Below are 18545 nucleotides of genomic sequence, written 5' to 3'. Positions count from 1 at the left end.
CCACACACACTGTACATATATTACAGTACAGTGCAAATGCTCACATAGAAAAAGAAAAATGACAGAGAGAGAGCCACATAAACAGAAAGAGGCACACAGAGACGGACAGAAACACTCAGACACATTCATGATAACCTTCAGTCAGGTTTCAAAGATCCTCAATATCCCAGGGCAAGGAAAAAACACAACATAAAAAATAAATTATCAGTATCTTCATCTTCATATAAAGTGACAACGACGACTGCAGGCAAAAATTGGTCTCAGGCTCGTTTGCAGGTGGTTCATGCGATGTGGTGCTTTGTGGGTCATATCATAAGCTTGACATGCATTATCCACAGCAAACTACAGCTCCCAGAGTGCAGCTCAGTTAAAGAGTGCATCATAGGGACAAAAGGGAGACACCCTGCCTGCCGCCTGGTATAGATTGGATCCAAGCATCTAAAGACTGTATTGCGGTCGTAAGCCGTAAGCAGTATATCCTCTTTCAACCGCTGCAATTAAAATAATTGAATACCATCTATCATCCTTGTGGGAGAGTTGTGAGATCATGATCAGGCGGGAGAAACAAGTCACCAGACAAACAGAAAGGGCAGGGCCAGGGTCCAAGTGTTAGTCAAAGCTTCTGTGGGCGTGACTCATGACCAGCCAATTCAAGCTGCCAGTTACAGAAGTGTGCTTTCTTTCACCCATAGGAAGGTACAGACAGGAAGAAATTAAATGGAGCAAGCAAGACACCAGAGATAAAGAGAGAAAAAAATCTGAACCACCCCGGTGCATCTGGTAACCCATGCAGGCTGGCAAAGGCACAGATACATGCTTGCTGGCTGGAGGTACCAGGCCATGCAGTGGGGCTGTGGGGTATGGGCATAGATAGACTGGGCATCAGCTGGGCATTGACTAGGATCTGTGGATCTTAACTGGACTTATATACAGGCAAATGTAGGGGGTGGGTAATTGATTGCTCGTTTGTTTTTAGAGTTCGAGTCCTTATTAATTATGGCTAAGACTGCCCAAATGTTTATTGACAACGCTTTATTTAGTGGAAAGAAAGAGAGACATGCCCACACTAGCTAGTAGGTAGGCTGGCACACATATTGTGCATGCACACACTGTCCTGTTGTATCAGCGCTGTGACTGAGTGTGCATTAACCTAAGCCAATTCAGGTTATGTTACAGGTCTGAAATCGGTCTGAATAAATGGAGAGAAAGTAAGACCAGTATCTGCGGCAAAGACATGGATAAGGTAAGCCAAATAGATAATGCACCTGACAAATATAATTATTATGGAAAGGTTGTCTGCTATCACACAGCAGGGGTACGGCAGAAGGAGTTAGCGGCACAGCCTCAGGCCAACTGAATATAGCAGACTAACTTCATTTCCTCTCCGACATCTTCCCTGCCTGTGTGAGAGTGTGTGTGTGTGTGTGTGTGTGTGTGTGTCTGTGTGTGTGTGGGTGGGTTCGTGTGTGCGCATGTGTGTGACCATAAAAATGATGGCTATCACCTTCATTTATCATTTCTTTAGAACATCACACAGTTATAATGCATTGTGATCTATCCATGGCTCATGAATACGAAACCATAATGCATTTTGAGTGTCACATTGTCAGTTACCAGTACCTGCCTGCAAAACACCATAAGAAGGCTGTGTCAGGTCTTAAAATCATATGCATGGGCCCATAGAACAATGTATCTTTAAAGCACAGGTTAGTGTCCTGCGTTCTAACCCTTCGGTAGGGCCAACCTTGGTCCATAGTCATGGATCACTCAGAGGGTGTAGTGCAGGCGTGGAGAGGGAGGGGGGGGGTTAGGGGGGCAGCGGGTGGGGTGTGTGTGAGAGGCCACTCTGGAGCAGTACAGTACGTGCCAGGTGGGGCAACCAATGGTCAGTGGCTGGCACCCCGGGCCACATGCTAACAGACCAGGGGGCAGTGTTGGCACAGTGCCAGGTTGCTGCGGCTCCCCTGTCCTGACTAACATACCTTCTGAAGCCAGAGCAGCCGTGCTGGTGGTGGCCGCAGGGCTGGTGTGCTGTCGGCCCACTATTGGACAGAGAGGCATTCAGTTGGGAGGGACCAACCAGGGAACAGGCAGAGCCTCTCTAGAGCACAGTGTCACTTCCTTCTTTAAGATCCTGGCCCCCGCTTCACTCCACTCACCCACCTTTTTCATCTCATGGGGGGGGGCAGATACATACATCCATGGGCTCTAAACTGTATATCCTGCCGGATACCGATACTTAACCCAGTGTGCACACTCAATGTTAGAAAAAACACCTTCAATGGCCCATCATTGTTCACAACCAGTTATTCAAAAATAGCCACACAAAACACTGAGATCGACAAGTGACAGTTATGCGGTGTTATGAAGCAACATTGTACACACAACACTACTTTCTTACGAGCACAAGAGCTCTATGACTAATGTCTGTACTCCACGATAGTGCTTTATAGAAAGGCCTTCAGACAAGGCTGAGACAAGCTCTTCATGTGCTGATAGGATTTCAAATGGTTCTCTGAATGTCTCAATTAGCCAGGATACGTGGGCCATAGAACACAACTTAGTATCCCAGTATTCTTGGGATGCAGGTGGGTTGTGGATTTATACAAGGACAAACAACCTACTCTACACATCTGCAGTTTACAATGGTCCTTATTATGAATGACATTATGTTATTTATAACGTCTATATAACAACAAAAACCTCAACGCATCTACTTAGGACATTTCTGTTTCAGAGACATTATACTGAGTCTTCAAGGCAGTTTCCTCTCTAAGGGACATTCAATCTAAGGTAAGGGCACTAAACTCACTTTCATTACTCAACACTTCTGAACAAACAGTATGTATTATTGTCTATCTTGGGATCATTTTTACTTACTATAACTTAGAACAACACTAATTCCATTCTAAATGCGAACACCCAGATGCCCCCTCACCTGAGAAGTTTCTGGTCACCAGCATGGTGGTAAGGATGGCTCCCTGGGGAAGACACAGAATACAAGGTTAGTGCAAAGGACAGGGGGTGTATACAATCTCTCTAACACAACCGATGGGATATATGTGTGCATTTGTGTGTGCACCCAAGTGTGTGTGTGTGTGTGTGTGTGTGTCTACACACACCTTGAGTTTTCTCCTGGCATTGAACTTGCGCAGGCACTCTACAGTCTCTTGACGATGCATCATGGACGCCACAGTGGAGCGTTGCTGGATTGGGGAAAAGGAGGAGAGGAAAGCAGAGAACAACAGATCAATGAATACACCATCACAGCACCAGTTACGAAGGTATAATGGGGCCAACGTTACCATAATGTAGTACCGATTCCATCCTCAAGTAAAACCATGGTAAATTACATGTAAGTGATAGCCTGGTGATGGGGTGACTTACGCAGACCCATGGGTGCTTGAGAGCCTGGTCAGCAGTGATCCTCTTGGCAGGATTGATAGTCAGCATCTGGTTGATCAGGTTCTTGGCTTCGGGGGTCACTGTGTCCCACTCTGGGGAGGGGAACTGGGAGGGAGGGAGGGAGAGAGAGGGGGACGAGGGGAGAGAGAGAGAAAGAAGTGGAGAAAATGTTAGAGATGCACATTATGTCAATACGGTACAAGGACACACACAGACACAAATACGCACAGACACACACACTCAACACACGCCACAGCACAGTGCTCTTTGTGATGGAGATTTATTGAAATAGTGAGCGCAATGGTAGAGAGACTGAGGAGGAGGAGGTAGTGCTGGTCATGGCGGCCCTTTCCGCTTCATTCGGCCGGCTGCCCCACACTAATACCCTGGCTGGTCCTCATAATCCTTCCGGAGAGTTACTAGGTGCGCAAGCTTTTGCTCCAACCCAGTTGTAACACAACCGAACCTGAATTAGAAGGTAGTTAGTAAGTATCTGGTCAACAGATACTGTAGTTATCAGAATCATGTGTGCTAAATTCGGGTTGGAGCAAAAGCCTGCAAGAGTGTACAGTAGCTCTCCAGGAGAGGGGGTTGGCACCCCTGCCCCAAACCAAAGGTACACGTAATACAAAAGATAGTCCTACTGCATGTATACACATCACAGCATCCTTGTTAGCTTGGGTTCTTCAAGCAGTAGTTTGAGCTGTGTCCCTGGCTGACACAGTGCTGTAGTGTCTCCTTGGTTAGTAACTGCAGAGGGCCGCTCTGACATGATCAATGGGCAGGAAACACAGCTCTCTATCGCAGCCAATTAAAAATGAAGGAGAGTAGAATCTGGACCGGGCCCACTTGGGTCGTTGCGGGGACCTGAAGTGTGTGCGTGCGGGACTGCGTGCCTGCGTGTGAGGAACACTACTCGAGAAAAAGTGTGCACTCAGACAGGCACACACAAACACACACACACACAGAGTGAGGCTCTTCCCCATCTCCTCCCATCAGTGCAGTGTTAATGGCCTGAGTGCTGCTAAAAGCTCCTGCCAGCCCAACCCAACACCACTCCGCTGCTTCCCTACAGCTCTCCCTCCATCCCTCTCACCCAAGGCCTCATCCAAACTTACACACACGAGCGCAAGCAAACACGTGCATGTATGTAAACACACACACAGACACACACAACGACATAAACAGATTGATTCACACAAACACACAAGATATTACTCACTACTCTGAGTCAAGGACACTAACAAGGCACACAAACACTGGGCTCTCAGTGAATTCGACATTGTATAATCATGCACACACAAATCTGGTCTAATCCCATAGTGGTGAATGATAAACAGAGAGAGAGAGAAAGGAAGGTGGTCACTACTCACATCGTAGGCCCCAGCCTTGATCTGTTGATAGAGCTTGTGCTGGTCCTCATCCCAGAAGGGAGGGTAGCCCACCAAGAGAATGTACAGGACCACACCTAACCACAGAACACACACAGGGGGGGTTAGTACACACACACACACACACACACACACACACACACACACACACACACACACAGACAGATATGTCTCACTATACTTGTGAGGACTTTTTGGGGACCAACAATTGATTCCCATTAAAAATCCTACTTTCCCTAACCCTAACCTTAACCCAAACCCCTAACCCCAACCCCAACTCCTAACCCTAACCAGTAACGCCTAACGCGAACCCTAATTCTAACCCTAATTCTAACCCTAAACCTAACCTAAGCCTAAAATAGCATTTTTACAAGTGAGGACCGGCAAAATGTCGTCACTTCTCTGAATTGTAGTTGGTTTACTATTCTTATGAGGACTTCTGGTACTCACAAGTACAGTAAAATGTGTACACACATACACAGGTTGGAGGAGTCACTCACCACAGGCCCAGATATCCACTGGCTTGCCGTAGGGGTCCTTCCTCAAGACCTCTGGAGAGAGGTAGCCCGGAGTGCCTGCAAAACCTACAGCAGCAAATAACGTGTCAAAAAGAATAAAACCACAAAGTCTAGGATCTAATGTAATGACATTGCAAGAGAAGTGTACCAACACAGCATTCCATCAAAACCCCCTATCATCCCCATTCAGAAGAGCTATATTAATGAGTAGTAATAAGATCCAACAAGATGGAACCAGCCAGTGGGCACAGACTTCTGGCTCATTGGCTAGATAAGACCAAGTCTGCTAATTTGGAGCTTTTTCCTCTACACTGATCTAATAAACATCTATTAATGCATGTGGGCACTCAGCCAAGGCCCGCTGGCCCGTTTCTCTCTGGGGTGTGGTGTAAGTGACAGGTTCAAACAGCTCTGTCTGGAGAGATGGACACAGGGGGGTCAAATCAAATAGTCGTCAGATTAAAAGGTGAGGAGCCCTACTGTCAATACTGCACAACCTCTGGGCCCACTACTTTCATGTGCAAATGCCAAGCGACATTATGCCAGTGAGGGAGAGATGGAGAGATGCTAGGCAGAGCAATGGACGGAGTGGAGGGATGAGCAGAAGAGAGGGTGGTGCAGTGTATCCTCTGCGTTCATTTAAGTGTGGCGCTGCGCCACGGGAGAATCATTGCCGCCACTATTTCTACCAAACATAGTTTCAATAAAGTTCTGTAAAGCACATTAGGTTTAACTTGGTAAATAGATAATCTGTCTGGGTTCAACACAGTTCTGAAGGTTATTTAGCTCTGTGAGCTGTGGCAGGCAGCCTGCAACTCAAGAAACACAGCGCGCCAGTGACCAGTGCGCGAGTGACCAGTGCTCGATACAGACTCTCTGCGGTGCGAAACAGAATTCACTTGAATCCCTTCAGAATGCACCTGAGCGAGAAACGGCACGCCAGGGACCAGTGCGCAATACAGAAGCTCTGCGGTGCGAAACACAATTCACTTGAATCACCTCAGAGTGCTCCTGCGTGAGAAACTGCAAGAAAGGTACGTTAGCTTGTTTGTTTTACTAACGTTAGCTAGCCAACTAGTTAACTACATAAGCTAGCTGTAACCTAAAAACTATCATTTAGATCTATGATATTGCTGCCACAATTTTAACGGCAATTAGCTATCCAATTTCCACAAGTATGTTGATGATAGAAACATGGTTAACTAACGTTACTAGTCTAGCAAGTGTAACAGTGTTGCTTCCGTCCCTCTCCTCGCCCCTACCTGGGCTTGAACCAGGGACCCTCTGCACACATCGGCAACAGTCACCCTCGAAGCACCGTTACCCATCGCTCCACAAAAGCCGCGGCCCTTGCAGAGCAAGGGAAACAACTACTTCAAGGTCTCAGAGCGAGTGATGTCACCGATTGAAACGCTACTAGTACGCACCGCTAACTAGCTAGCCATTTCATACCGGTTACACAAGTTAGCTAGCTAGTTCATTTGGAACTGTAAGTGCAAGCAAGATAGCTACATTTAATGTTATCTGTCTTTGATTTGATTTTCTCAGATGAGTATATTGAAATATTTCCAGCCACAGAAGTGAAAGAGAAAGGGGGACAAGTGTCAGGTAACGTTAACTTAGCTAGCTAACGTCAAATCAGCCTGAATTAAATGAAACTTTCTTTAGTTAGATAACTCTTTAAAAGCTAAGCTATCGTTTTTATAACAAGTATATGGCTTACTTTACTAGACAGAGAAGAGGCAGAATCCCGGGAGTGAGGTAGGGATGCATGAGGGACAGAATGGTGCAGAGGAGAGGAGAGACCCAGGAGGGGAGGTGGAAAGAGAAAAGGAGAGGGGAGAGCAGAGTGGAACAGAGGAAAGGAGAGAGCCAGGAAGGAGAAAAGGAGAGAGGAGAGCAGAGAGAAGGAGAAGAAAGAGGAGTAGATAAAAGGAGATGAGAGGAGGAGGAGAGAGGAGTGAGGCCAAGTGTGCACCACCGGCAATCCGGATGGGACCCAAAGTGGCTTAGAATTGACAGACTGAAGCCATGGCTATATAATACGCCACATGGTTAGTCAAATTTCCTTTAATTAGGCTAAGGGCTAAAACATTTTTTGCATATTTAGTCTGTACTAGTCTACAGCATTATGTGTTTATTTCTGAGCCAACTCCACCAGGACCTCGATGACCCAGTGGGTCTTGGCGCATTCAACATCAAGGAGGAGGAGGAGAGGAGAGGGAGAAGCCAAGTGGAGAAGACCAAGACCAGGGAGCTGTTCTGGGCTCGGTTCAGGTAAAAACATTTGTTTTCAAATGCTGTGATGAAACCAATGTTACATCATGTGTGTTGGATAAACTAAAACAAACAGCTATTAATCACTTATTTTCGGTTTTGTGCTGTAATTAGGTCATGGATCCATATCTTGTTGGCCTCCAGGACAGCCTAGACCGGAGGTTCCAACACCTGGAGATTCTGGGGGCCTTCAGTGTGTTGGGCCCTCAGGCTGCGTTCTCTATTGAGAGGATAAACACCTTCAACCTGACCCTCCTCTCCAGGCAGTTCTTGCAAGCGCCAGAGGCTGCTGTGCTGCAAGAGTGGCCCTCTTACAAGCAACATGTGCTAGTTGGATCATTCAAGGTATGGCATGAGTGTGACAATCTTTTGAAGAGAATATTTTAGGCCAGTGTTGTCCAACCCTTTTTCCTGCTGAACTACCACTCTGTTGGCTCTTCTTTAATGTTGTACATCTTTTAGTTTTTCATGTATTTCAGGGGTTGGACCAGCTGACGGCAATGACAAAGCTGGCCTCGCAGTTTGATGAGTGGGGCAGTCTACCCCTGCCTTAGCCAGCTGGCTGCAATCGCACTGACTATACCAGTGTCTTCCGTTAATTGTGAGAGGGACTTCTCTGCAATGAAACGAGTAAGAACATTTAAATGTGAAAGTAGATCCTCTTTGTCCCTCTCCCTTCTCTTATTATTCTTTCTCTTATTGCAGGTCAAAAAAAGACTTGAGGAACAGACTGCAAGGTGAGCATCTAGCCGCCTCTCCATCAACGGTCCCCCCATCAAGGAGCTCAATTACAGGAGGGTGTTGGAAATCTTTTTCAAAAAGCCCAGAAGAATAATGTGCTCTGACAAAGGCTGTAAACTATGTCTGCACTAGGTTTTGTCAGAACCCTCATTTTGTGATGAACATGAATTAGTGGGCTCTAATTCATGTTCAGTCAAATGTTCCTCTGTTAATTTTTTCAAGATAAACTTTTTATTTCAGAAAGAAGGTCTCTGTTGTGTTTCTTTAGATAGCTGCAGCACTCAAACTTAAATTGCATCCTGTATACTATAATCATACATTATTGAGCTAATTTCTGGGGATGGAACTTATATTTTAGATGGTTTATTGGAGTTCTTTCCTTTTAAAAAGTCACCAGAACCAAGCTTTTCAGTCCTTATACATATTTTGTTTTGTGGGGGAGGACCCCGGAACCCCCCTTCCTTAACCCAGAGGTGGCAGAAATAAGTACTCGTGTTGGGGTGTAGAGTTGGAGCATAGCCTGAAGGTAGGGAGAGGCAGTTCCTCTTGCTGCTCAGTAGGCAAGTACCATGGTCTTGTCGTGGATGCGAGCTTCGACTGGAACCCAGTACAGTGTGCGGAGGAGCGGGGTGACATGGGAGAACTTGGGAAGGTTGAACACCAGGCAGGCTGTCGCGTTCTGGATAAGTTGCAGGGCTTTGATAGCACAAGCGGGGAGCCCAGCCAACAGCAAGTTGCAGTAGACCAGACGGGAGATGACAAGTGCCTGTTTTAGGACCTGCGCCGTTTGCTGTGTGAGGTAGGGTCGTACTCTACGGATGTTGTAGAGCATGAACCTGCAAGAGTGAATCACTGCTTTGATGTTCACAGAGAACGTCAGGGTGTTGTCCAGGGTCACGCCAAGGTTCTTTGCACTTTGGAAGGGGGACACCATAGAGTTGTCAACCATGATGGAGAAGTCTTGGAGCACGGCAGGCCTTCCCAGGGAGGAAGAGCAGCTCTGTCTTGTCAAGGTTGAGTTTGAGGTGGTGGCCCGACATCCAAGCAGCGATAGGCACGGGTGTCAGAAGGGGGAAGGAGAACAGTAGTTGAGTTTCATCCGTATAGCAATGATAGGAGAGACCATAGAGAAAAGAGGGCCTAGAACTGAGCTGGGGGACACCAGTAGTGAGAGCACGTGGTGCAAACACAGATCCTCTCCACGACACCTGGTAGGAGCAGCCTGGCAGGTAGGATGTAATCCAAGAGTGTGCAGAGCATGAGACACCCAGCCCTGAGAGGGTGGAGAGGAGGATCTGATGGTTCACGGTGTCGAAGGCAGCGGATAGATCTAGGAGGATGAGAACAGAGGAGAGAGAGTCAGCTTTGGCAGTGCAGAGAGCCTCCGTGACACAGAGGAGAGCAGTCTCGGTTGAGTGACCTATCTTGAAGCCTGACTAGTTAGGGACAAGAAGATCGTTCTGAGAGAGATAACGAGAGAGTTGGTCAGAGACAGCATGCTCAAGTGTTTTGGAAAGAAAAGATGGAATACCGGTCTGTAGTTTTTGACGTCAGAGGACAGGAAGTCTGAAGACTGACTTCCTGTCATTGTACATCTTCCATCTTTGTCATTGCTAGCATGACTCTTTTTATGTAATGTAAATGTGAATGTTTTAAGTCAAACTCTTACCGAACCATGCCTGCTCGTCTCCCTGCACCTCGATGGCCAGCCCGAAGTCAGCCAACTTCACCGCAGCTCCCTTCAGCTTACTGGCCAGGAGCAGGTTCTCTGGCTACAGACCAGAGCCAAACCATAGAGGGGAGACAAGACAGACAGAAAGATAATCAATCAATTAGGCAAAACTAAATGAAGAACAAACTCCTTCAAGAGTCTATAAAGGCACAGACAAATTTGAGTCATTCAACTAAACTGTGAGGTCCATGTACGCTGACCGCAAAACATGACAGGAATCGGGATCAGAAAAGCCATGAAAAAACCAAGGTGAAAAAAAAACAGTGTGTCAGAAGTGGGTGGGCGTACATGTAGTGTGCCTCTGAGGGTCAGAGAAGGTGAATGTAAATACCCCTGGGGTGTGACCTTCAATCAGTACCTATGGGGGGCTGTTGGGAGGGGGGGGATAGGAGGGCAGGGGGATAGGAGGGGACAGGGACAGGTGGAGGGGGGCTGTGGTGTGACCACCCCTGGGTTTAGGGCCGTGTGCGGTGCCAAGTGCCCTCATGGCCCCGGCTTAGTTTGATTGATTCTGCGACGGAAGCGTGACACTTTTGCTAAGTCTTCTCTGTGCGCTCTGTCTCTCTTCTCTCTCGCTCTCTCGCTCTCTCGAGGAGGGATCATGGTAGGAAAGGAGAGAGGGAGAAAGAGAGAGAGGGAGAGAGAGAGTTCAAGAAAGACAGGGAGAACAGAGAAAGAGAGATAAAGAGAAAGGACAGAGCGAAAGCGAGTGTAGACAGATGGAGGAGAGCTAAAAAGAGACAAAGAGAGAGAGAGATTACACCCGTCGTGATGAATTAGAGGTGGCATAATGAGTCCCCCTACAGTCTACGCTGGCGCTGCAGCAGCGGGACATCACACAGGTTTCCATGGCAACCGAGCTGCCGCCAGCCTCTCTCTCGCCCCCTTCGCTCTTCCCTTGTTTACCTTCAGCCATTTGGCCTCCGGAGATGCCATGCAGGCAGCCAGCCTGTGTGTGTGGTGGGGGGGTCATCTCTCAGCTTCTCTCTTATTCCCCTCTCTGTATGTCTCACTTTTCCTCTTTATTCTTGTTTTTTACATTTCCAAAGGACATAGCATAAAACATATCATGGAGTGGCATGAGGCCTTACTCCATGGTAACAGTCCTACACACACATGCGTACACACACACACACACACACACACACACACACACACACACACACACACACTTCATTAATTATTTCCCCCTCACTTACAGCTGGTCTCTGCAGTGGATCTGCTGGCAAAAGTAGTTACAATGCATTTGACTTATGCATTATGGAACACCTCCTAGCCTGCCAGCTGAATGACGGATGGTTCTACTGGTACATGTACTCAGAATAATGGTGGTGATACAAGATGTAGTTGTAGTAGTATTGGTAATAATGCTTTCAGTGCCGTGATTGTAAGAGCTATACGTTCAAGAGGCTCACAGTGATATTCAACACATCTTGTTGACTAGAGCATGTAAACGGTTTTCACCTTTCAAACAAAAACTAAATAACTCTTTGAAGTGTGTCCTATTGTTAATATTGGAGTGTGGTGGTAAGTATCACCAGGCCAGCCAGCATTGTGTCTATTCACCGTGATGTCACCCTGGCTATAAATAGCAGTCAAATGGTGCTCCGTCTGCTTTCGTCAGATATGGAGAGACAGAGGGAGAGAGAGAGAGAGGGTGAGAGAGAGAAAGAGAGAGAGAGAGACGGGCTGGGGAATGATAATCACCTGAAACACACTGTCTGGCTCAGTGCCTCTACATTTAATTCCAGTCTGACGAGATGGAAAGGGTCTGTTGTTTTTTGATCAGTCACTCTCTCTGACGTCCAAAGAATTGTATTTTTTTATTTGCTTACGTGTGTGTGGAATTCTGTGTATGTTTTCATTGGCTTACGTATACACGCATGTGTGCATATGCGTCGGTTGGGTTGCCAGTGGGGGGGATTTGGGGGGCGGGGGCATGATGACGCAGCCCCCCCAGGTGTTGTGTTGCCATGGTGATAGATGACTCACCTTGAGGTCTCTGTGCACAATGTCATGCTGGTGCATGTGGTGGACACTCTCCAGGATCTGATTGATGCACTGGCTGCAGAGAAAGGAGACACAGGATACAGAACACACACGTCAATGCACAGACACATCACAACCACCACACAATACACAGTACGGAGCAGGCATGGTTCAGAAACTACTGGTTTATGGATCAGATGAGGTGAGTTTCCCCTTGTCATTTAAGCACTTTGAGCACTTGCAGGATTGCAAAATCAATCCAATTCATGACTATTGCTGTTTGTTATTATTAGAAACAGTGAACTAGAACTACAGGCTGAGAGAGAGGCAGACAAAGATAGAGTCAGAGATAGTGGGCCTCCCGAATGGTGCAGCGGTCAAAAGCACTGCGCCACTCGATCCCAGGCTGTATCCCAACCGGCCGTGATCGGGAGTCCCATAGGGCGGCGCACAATTGGCCCAGTGTCGTCCGGGTTCGGGGAGGGTTTGGCCGGGGGGGCTTTACTTGGCTCATCGCGCTCTAGCGACTCCTTGTGGCGGGCCGGGCGCCTGCAGGCTTACCTTGGTCATCAAGTGAACAGTGTTTCCTCCGACACATTGGTGCGGCTGGCTTCCGAGTTAAGCGGGCGGGTGTTAAGAAGCGCGGATTGGCCGGACATGTTTCGGAGGACGCGTGACTCGACCTTTGCCTCCCGAGCCGCTGGGGAGTTGAAGCGATGAGACAAGATCGAAAAAGGGGGTAATATACATTTTTTTAAATGATATTTTTTTGTTGTTGAGTGAAACAGACAGAGAGAGACTGAAAGAGAGCAAATAGGGAGACAGAGAAAGAGAGAGGAAGAGCAACTGTGCAGAGGATTCTGTGTGGAGCCAGAGGAACCTCGCTAGCCTCAGCCCTTTCCCCCAATGGTGCTGTTTTCTATTAAACCAAAAGCCTGCGAGACAGTAGATATATTAACCATGTCATATCCTCCCCACAATCTGTCTGGACACACACACAGTTATATTCCATCTAGATGGGCAAATTTTAAGTCACACTGAAGTTGGTGCTTTTTGGCCCTACTCTACACATTGCCGGTGCCAAAGTAACTTATCTGTAGTTTTGTAAGGTCTGTGGGTAAAACAGCCCCCTACTAGGCTAAATGGTGAATAAGGTCATTATCGACTTGAAGTGGGTTTGATAGTACATGGTCTGTTTCCTTGTCTTTCCCACATGAAAAATACTACAGTTTACTACAGAATAATACAGTACTTACTATAGAATGCTGTAGTAAACTGTAGTATACTGTAAAATACTATACTACACACTGTAGTATCCCTCGATCATGTGTAGTACTTACTTTAGAATGTATTATACTGTAGAATACAATAGTGAATACTACAGTATCATCGAAAAAAACACTGTAGTAAATACTACTACAGTCCACAAAAACACTACACAGTAAATATAGTTATAGAAAAAAGCAGAAGCGCTGAACTATCCATTCAGACCCAGTCCTAGCTACATACAGGTTATGGAAAATGTGCTATTTTAGTATTTCTAAAGTAAGTTTCCTCAAGGAGAATGCCTCTAAATGGGGTATTCTAGTAGGTGCCAGGCACACTGGTTTGTGTCAAGAACTGCAACGCTGCTGGGTTTTTCATGCTAAACAGTTTCCCGTGTGTATCAAGAATGGACCACCACTCAAATAACATCCAGCCAACTTGACACAACTGTGGGAAGCATTGGAGTCAACATGGGCCAGCATCTCTGTGGAATGCTTTCGACACATTGTAGATTCCATGCCCAACAAATTGAGACTGTTCTAAGGACAAAAGGGGGTGCAACTCAATATTAGGAAGGTGTTTTGAATGTTTGGTATACTCAGTGCATACTACAGTTTTATTTTACTACAGTATTTATACTATAGTTAACTGTAAATACTACAGTATACTATAGTATACTGCAGTAAATACTACACTATTCACTGTACCGCAAAAACACTACAGTGAATACTATTGTCATGCCCTGACCTTTTAATGCCGGTTGTTTCTCGTTGGTTTGGTCAGGGTGTGAATTTCTATGTGTATATCTATGGTGTGTATTTCTATGTGGACATTCTATGTTTGTAGATCTATGTTGGCCGGGTGTGGTTCCCAATCAGAGGCAGCTGTCGATCGTTGTCTCTGATTGGGGATCATACTTAGGTAGCTATTTTGCCTACCTATGTTGTGGGATCTTGACTCTTGTTTGGCTTGTTTGTGTGTAGCCATTGTGAGCTTCACGTTACGTTGCGTTTGTTGTTTTTGTCGTGTGTTAACTTCGTGAATAAACATGTATGCATTCCACGCTGCACCTTGGTCCAATCCTGTACTCAACGAACGTGACAACTATAGTAAAGTCTGCAAAAACACTACAGTGAATAGTATAGTATTTATACCATAGTATACTATAGTATTTTTTAATATGTGTTGGTTCAACATTTATTTATACTCTGTCTTTACACTCTCTTACACATTGTATTACTTAAAAAAAGAGGCTGCTATGTGCTGTGTTACATCAAACAAGCCTTGAAAGCAACATCCCCTTTTCATCTAGTCAGACTGGATTTAAAAGTGGAGGAAGAAGACGAGAAGAGGGGATGAATAATAAAAGAAGGAGAGAGAGAGAATAGTTGATACTATGAGAGACAGGGTCCCAGGGGGCGTGGTACTCATGAAATATCCTTTCGTTCAGAGTAATCAGGAGAAAAGCATGTATTGTGGCCAAATTTGGCCAAATCTGTGCCCTGCATTCCATTCCATCCCACTACACAGGCACCAGCACTGCCATTCCCAGTAAAAGTCTTCCTCTCTCTCTTTCTCTCCCTCTCACTCGCTCTCTCTCTCTCCTTCTTTGTCTCAAGGAGGCATGTGTGTACACACACACGCGTTTCCACCCGTTTTTCTCCTTCACTCTCCTCTCTCCTTATCTCAACAAGAACTCATAGTTTACATTTACATTTTAGTCATTTAGCAGACGCTCTTATCCAGAGCGACTTACAGTTAGTATTGTTATTTTATTTTTTTCATACTGGCCCCCCGTGGGAATCGAACCCACAACCCTGGCGTTGCAAACGCCATGCTCTACCAACTGAGCTACATCCCTGCCGGCCATTCCCTCCCCTACCCTGGACGACGCTGGGCCAATTGTGCGCCGCCCCATGGGTCTCCTGGTCGCGGCCGGCTACGACAGAGCCTGGATTCGAACCAGGATCCCTTCGAAATTCTACGTATTATTGATGAACGTCTATTTTTGACGCAATAATTCTGTGTGGTTACAGGGTTAATACCGTACGTTACAGGGTTAAAACAGAAACAACTCAAAGGTTAACAGTTTAGGCATTCAGGTTAGGGCTATGGTTCGGGGAAGGCTCTGCAAACCAACTGACCTCATCCCATCAAGTATCATCAAATATTCTCACGGCTTGCTAGAGCATTGTAAACTGCCATAGAGCAGTGGCCTGAGCAGTGTGCTTCGGCACTGAGCATAACGAGTGCTGAGGAAGGCATATATCGACATTCTCTGGACCTTTTCAAATGTCCAACATCGAATTCTAGTGATTAGGCTGCTTATCTAGCTTACACATTTTCTCACTCTACCCCAAATTCTTTATCCTCCCTCCTTGTCTCCTCTCCTCTTTTTCTCTCCCTCCTTCACCCTCTGGCTATCCAGTCTCTCTCCCTGTTCATCTCTTTCTCTATCACCCCCTCTCCTCCCCCTCCTTTCCCTGTACTTGTGAAAAGTCATACTCCCGGAGGCATTTTGCACCCTATCATATTCTCTCGCATCCCATTTTGCTTGATTAAATGAGCAGCTCAGGCAGCGTGGTTGAGCCCGGCCCCAGATTCTGTCCTGGAGAGAAACTCTTCGCAGCCAGAACAGAGCCATGCAGGCCTCTGGGCCAGAGCCTCCATATTGTCCACATACTGTCTGCCTTCCCCCTCTGACAGCCACACTCACCCCTGGCCCACACTCTCTTCCACACAGCCCATGTGCACACAAACACCCTGCCAGGACAATACTCAGCCTAGGGAGGAAAGCATGAGTGTGGAACTGTATAGTTATATACAATGTCAATGAACATTATGTTCCACAGGAGGTTGGTGGCACCTTAATTGGGGAGGACGGGCTCATGGTAATGGTTGGAGCAGAATTAGTGGAATGGTATCAAATACATGGTTTCCATGTGTTTGATACCATTCCATTCGCTCCGTTCCAGCCATTATTATGAGCCGTCCTCCCCTCAGCAGCCTCCACTGTTATGTTCATACGTGCAAAGGTCTCCAAAAAACATGTTATGGTACAGACACAGTTGGGTGATGGCACAGACACAATTGTCCAAGTGAAGCCTAAACAAATTTAGGCTGCGGAGCAACAGATGTAGAATGACAGTGTGCACTGTATGTGTGTGCGTATAGTAGGAGTGTGTGTTTTAAATGTGTGCATATGTGCACAGGGGTGTGTGTTCCCACCTGGCATCAGCTTCACTGTAATACTCTCTGGCAACAATGTCTTCAAACAGCTCTCCACCGGTGACACTGGAAGAAGAGAAACAACAGCTTAGTCGACACATGGACACCAGTCTGGAACCATGATGGTATGATGGCACACATCCAGTCTACCAGAGCCACCGGGGAACACAGCCCAGAGAGAGCATGTTCCACTGGACACACAAAACACATACGCACACACACGCACACACACACAAAAGTATGGTTTATGCAAAATACAATTTTGTGTAATTAAGAAAGTGTTTTGGTTGAGGAAGAATGTTACCAACACTTGGGGCTAGGGTGTTAACCCCTCTCTGGAATGCCCTGTAGTTACACAGTGCTATCTGCGTGGTGACATGTCACCCTGTCCTCTCACGCTATCAGAACAGTCCCACTAGACCAGGGGTGTCAAACTCATTTTGCCCTGGGGGCCGCATTAGCTCTTCAACGAGGTCAAAATTAGAAAAAAATTATCCTATATCCATCGTTTTTAGAATTTTCTATTCTCCCTGACTGTCTAGCTTTTAATTTCAGTGATTATTAGCGAGCTGGACAAACACAGTCAAGTAACTGTATAAATGTAGGGCCATTATCATACACAGTTTCAATTTGGTTTGAGTCATTTTAAAGTATATTGACTTTGTCCCCCCCCCCACAATTCTTTATATAACTCAGCAAAAAAAAAAACGTCCTCTCACTGTCAACTGCGTTTATTTTAAGCAAACTTAACACGTGTAAATATTTGTATGAACATAACAAGATTCAACAACTGAGACATAAACTGAACAAGTTCCACAGACATGTGACTAACAGAAATTGAATAATGTGTCCCTGAACAAAGGGGGTGGTGCAAAGCTGTCATCAAGGCAAAGGGTGGCTACTTTGAAGAATCTCAAATATAACATACATTTTGATTTGTTTAACACTCTTTTGGTTACTACATGATTCCATATGTGTTATTTCATAGTTTTGATGTCTTCACTATTATTCTATAATGTAGAAAATAGTAAAAAGAAAGAAAAACCCTGGAGTGAGTTGGTGTGTCCAAACTTTTGACTGGTATTGTATATATATATTACTTTTTTTACCTAAACCACCCACAGGCTGGATTGGACCCCCCGGGCCGTTTGTTTGACACACCTGCACTAGACTGTGCTCTACAAAGGACTCTCAGTCTACACCACTTGACCTGCTGATAACCATACACACTATCACAGCCTCTGGAGTACAATAACAAACGATGTATTACTGAAACTAAACAAAGGAGCATTTCTGATGGTTTTGGGTATTGGATGTATTAATGATAACATATCGTCATTTAGCAGACTTATAACACCAGAGAATAACATGTGGCTTTGATTGCTGCATAGGCCACATGTAATGGCTATATGTAATCATTATAAGCACCTTTAAGTATGAGAGTTGTGAGAGTACATGGGCCAGAGAGAGCAGTGGGACTGGCTGACAGGTATCAGTATACTCACAGGTCAAAGACGAGGTAATGGAAGCCTTCCTCTGAGATACTTTCGTGTAGTCGTACTGTGGGACAGACAGACAAACAGCCAGACAGACAGAGAAATAGAGAGAAAGTTAAAGAACAGTCAACACACACACACACACACAGATCTTATCCCCTTATCTCTCGCCTCGCCAATTCCTCCTCTGCTTCCCCCCTGAGCCCCAGGGACGCACTTAGGACAGTGAGAGCTCGTTTGTGTCACGTTGTGACCTATAGTTCGTGGAAAGCGAGATGTGAGATTCGCATGGACACACACACACACTTGCTCAATCACCTGTAGCCTCTGGCTGTGGAAGTGAAGCTCCTTCTAGGTAGGAGGTGACATCAGCAGGTGTCAGTGGGTTCATTCATTAGTGAGTAGTATTGCACTGCCACAGGTCCTGTAGCATGTCTGTTCACGGTCTTCAGTGGACAGTATAAGGCACAGTATGTGTTGGCATGTGGTCTGTGTGGCATAA

General features: G+C 46.1%; 1 protein-coding gene across 4 annotated transcripts in view; it reads right to left on the bottom strand.

The window, feature by feature from the left end:
- LOC311131470 (calcium/calmodulin-dependent protein kinase type II subunit gamma-like) overlaps nt 1–18545 on the bottom strand; it is a 119532-nt gene that overhangs the window by 45735 nt on the left and 55252 nt on the right. For 3 of the 4 annotated variants that reach the window (XM_084164484.1, XM_084164485.1, XM_084164486.1), the window contains exons 4-12: nt 18053–18107; nt 16548–16613; nt 12057–12129; nt 10002–10104; nt 5297–5380; nt 4779–4873; nt 3388–3510; nt 3123–3206; nt 2939–2981 (exon numbers count right to left, since the gene is read on the bottom strand). In XM_084164484.1, coding sequence (XP_084020610.1) covers nt 2939–2981; nt 3123–3206; nt 3388–3510; nt 4779–4873; nt 5297–5380; nt 10002–10104; nt 12057–12129; nt 16548–16613; nt 18053–18107 — 726 coding nt within the window. Of the gene's footprint in view, nt 1–1982; nt 2043–2938; nt 2982–3122; nt 3207–3387; nt 3511–4778; nt 4874–5296; nt 5381–10001; nt 10105–12056; nt 12130–16547; nt 16614–18052; nt 18108–18545 lie in introns of all 4 variants that reach the window. The other variant, XM_084164487.1, reaches the window with a different exon arrangement.

Source organism: Coregonus lavaretus, assembly GCF_964263955.1.
Source record: "Coregonus lavaretus genome assembly, chromosome: 1".
NCBI lineage: Eukaryota > Metazoa > Chordata > Actinopteri > Salmoniformes > Salmonidae > Coregonus > Coregonus lavaretus.
This window is presented reverse-complemented; position numbering and strand designations above follow the sequence as displayed.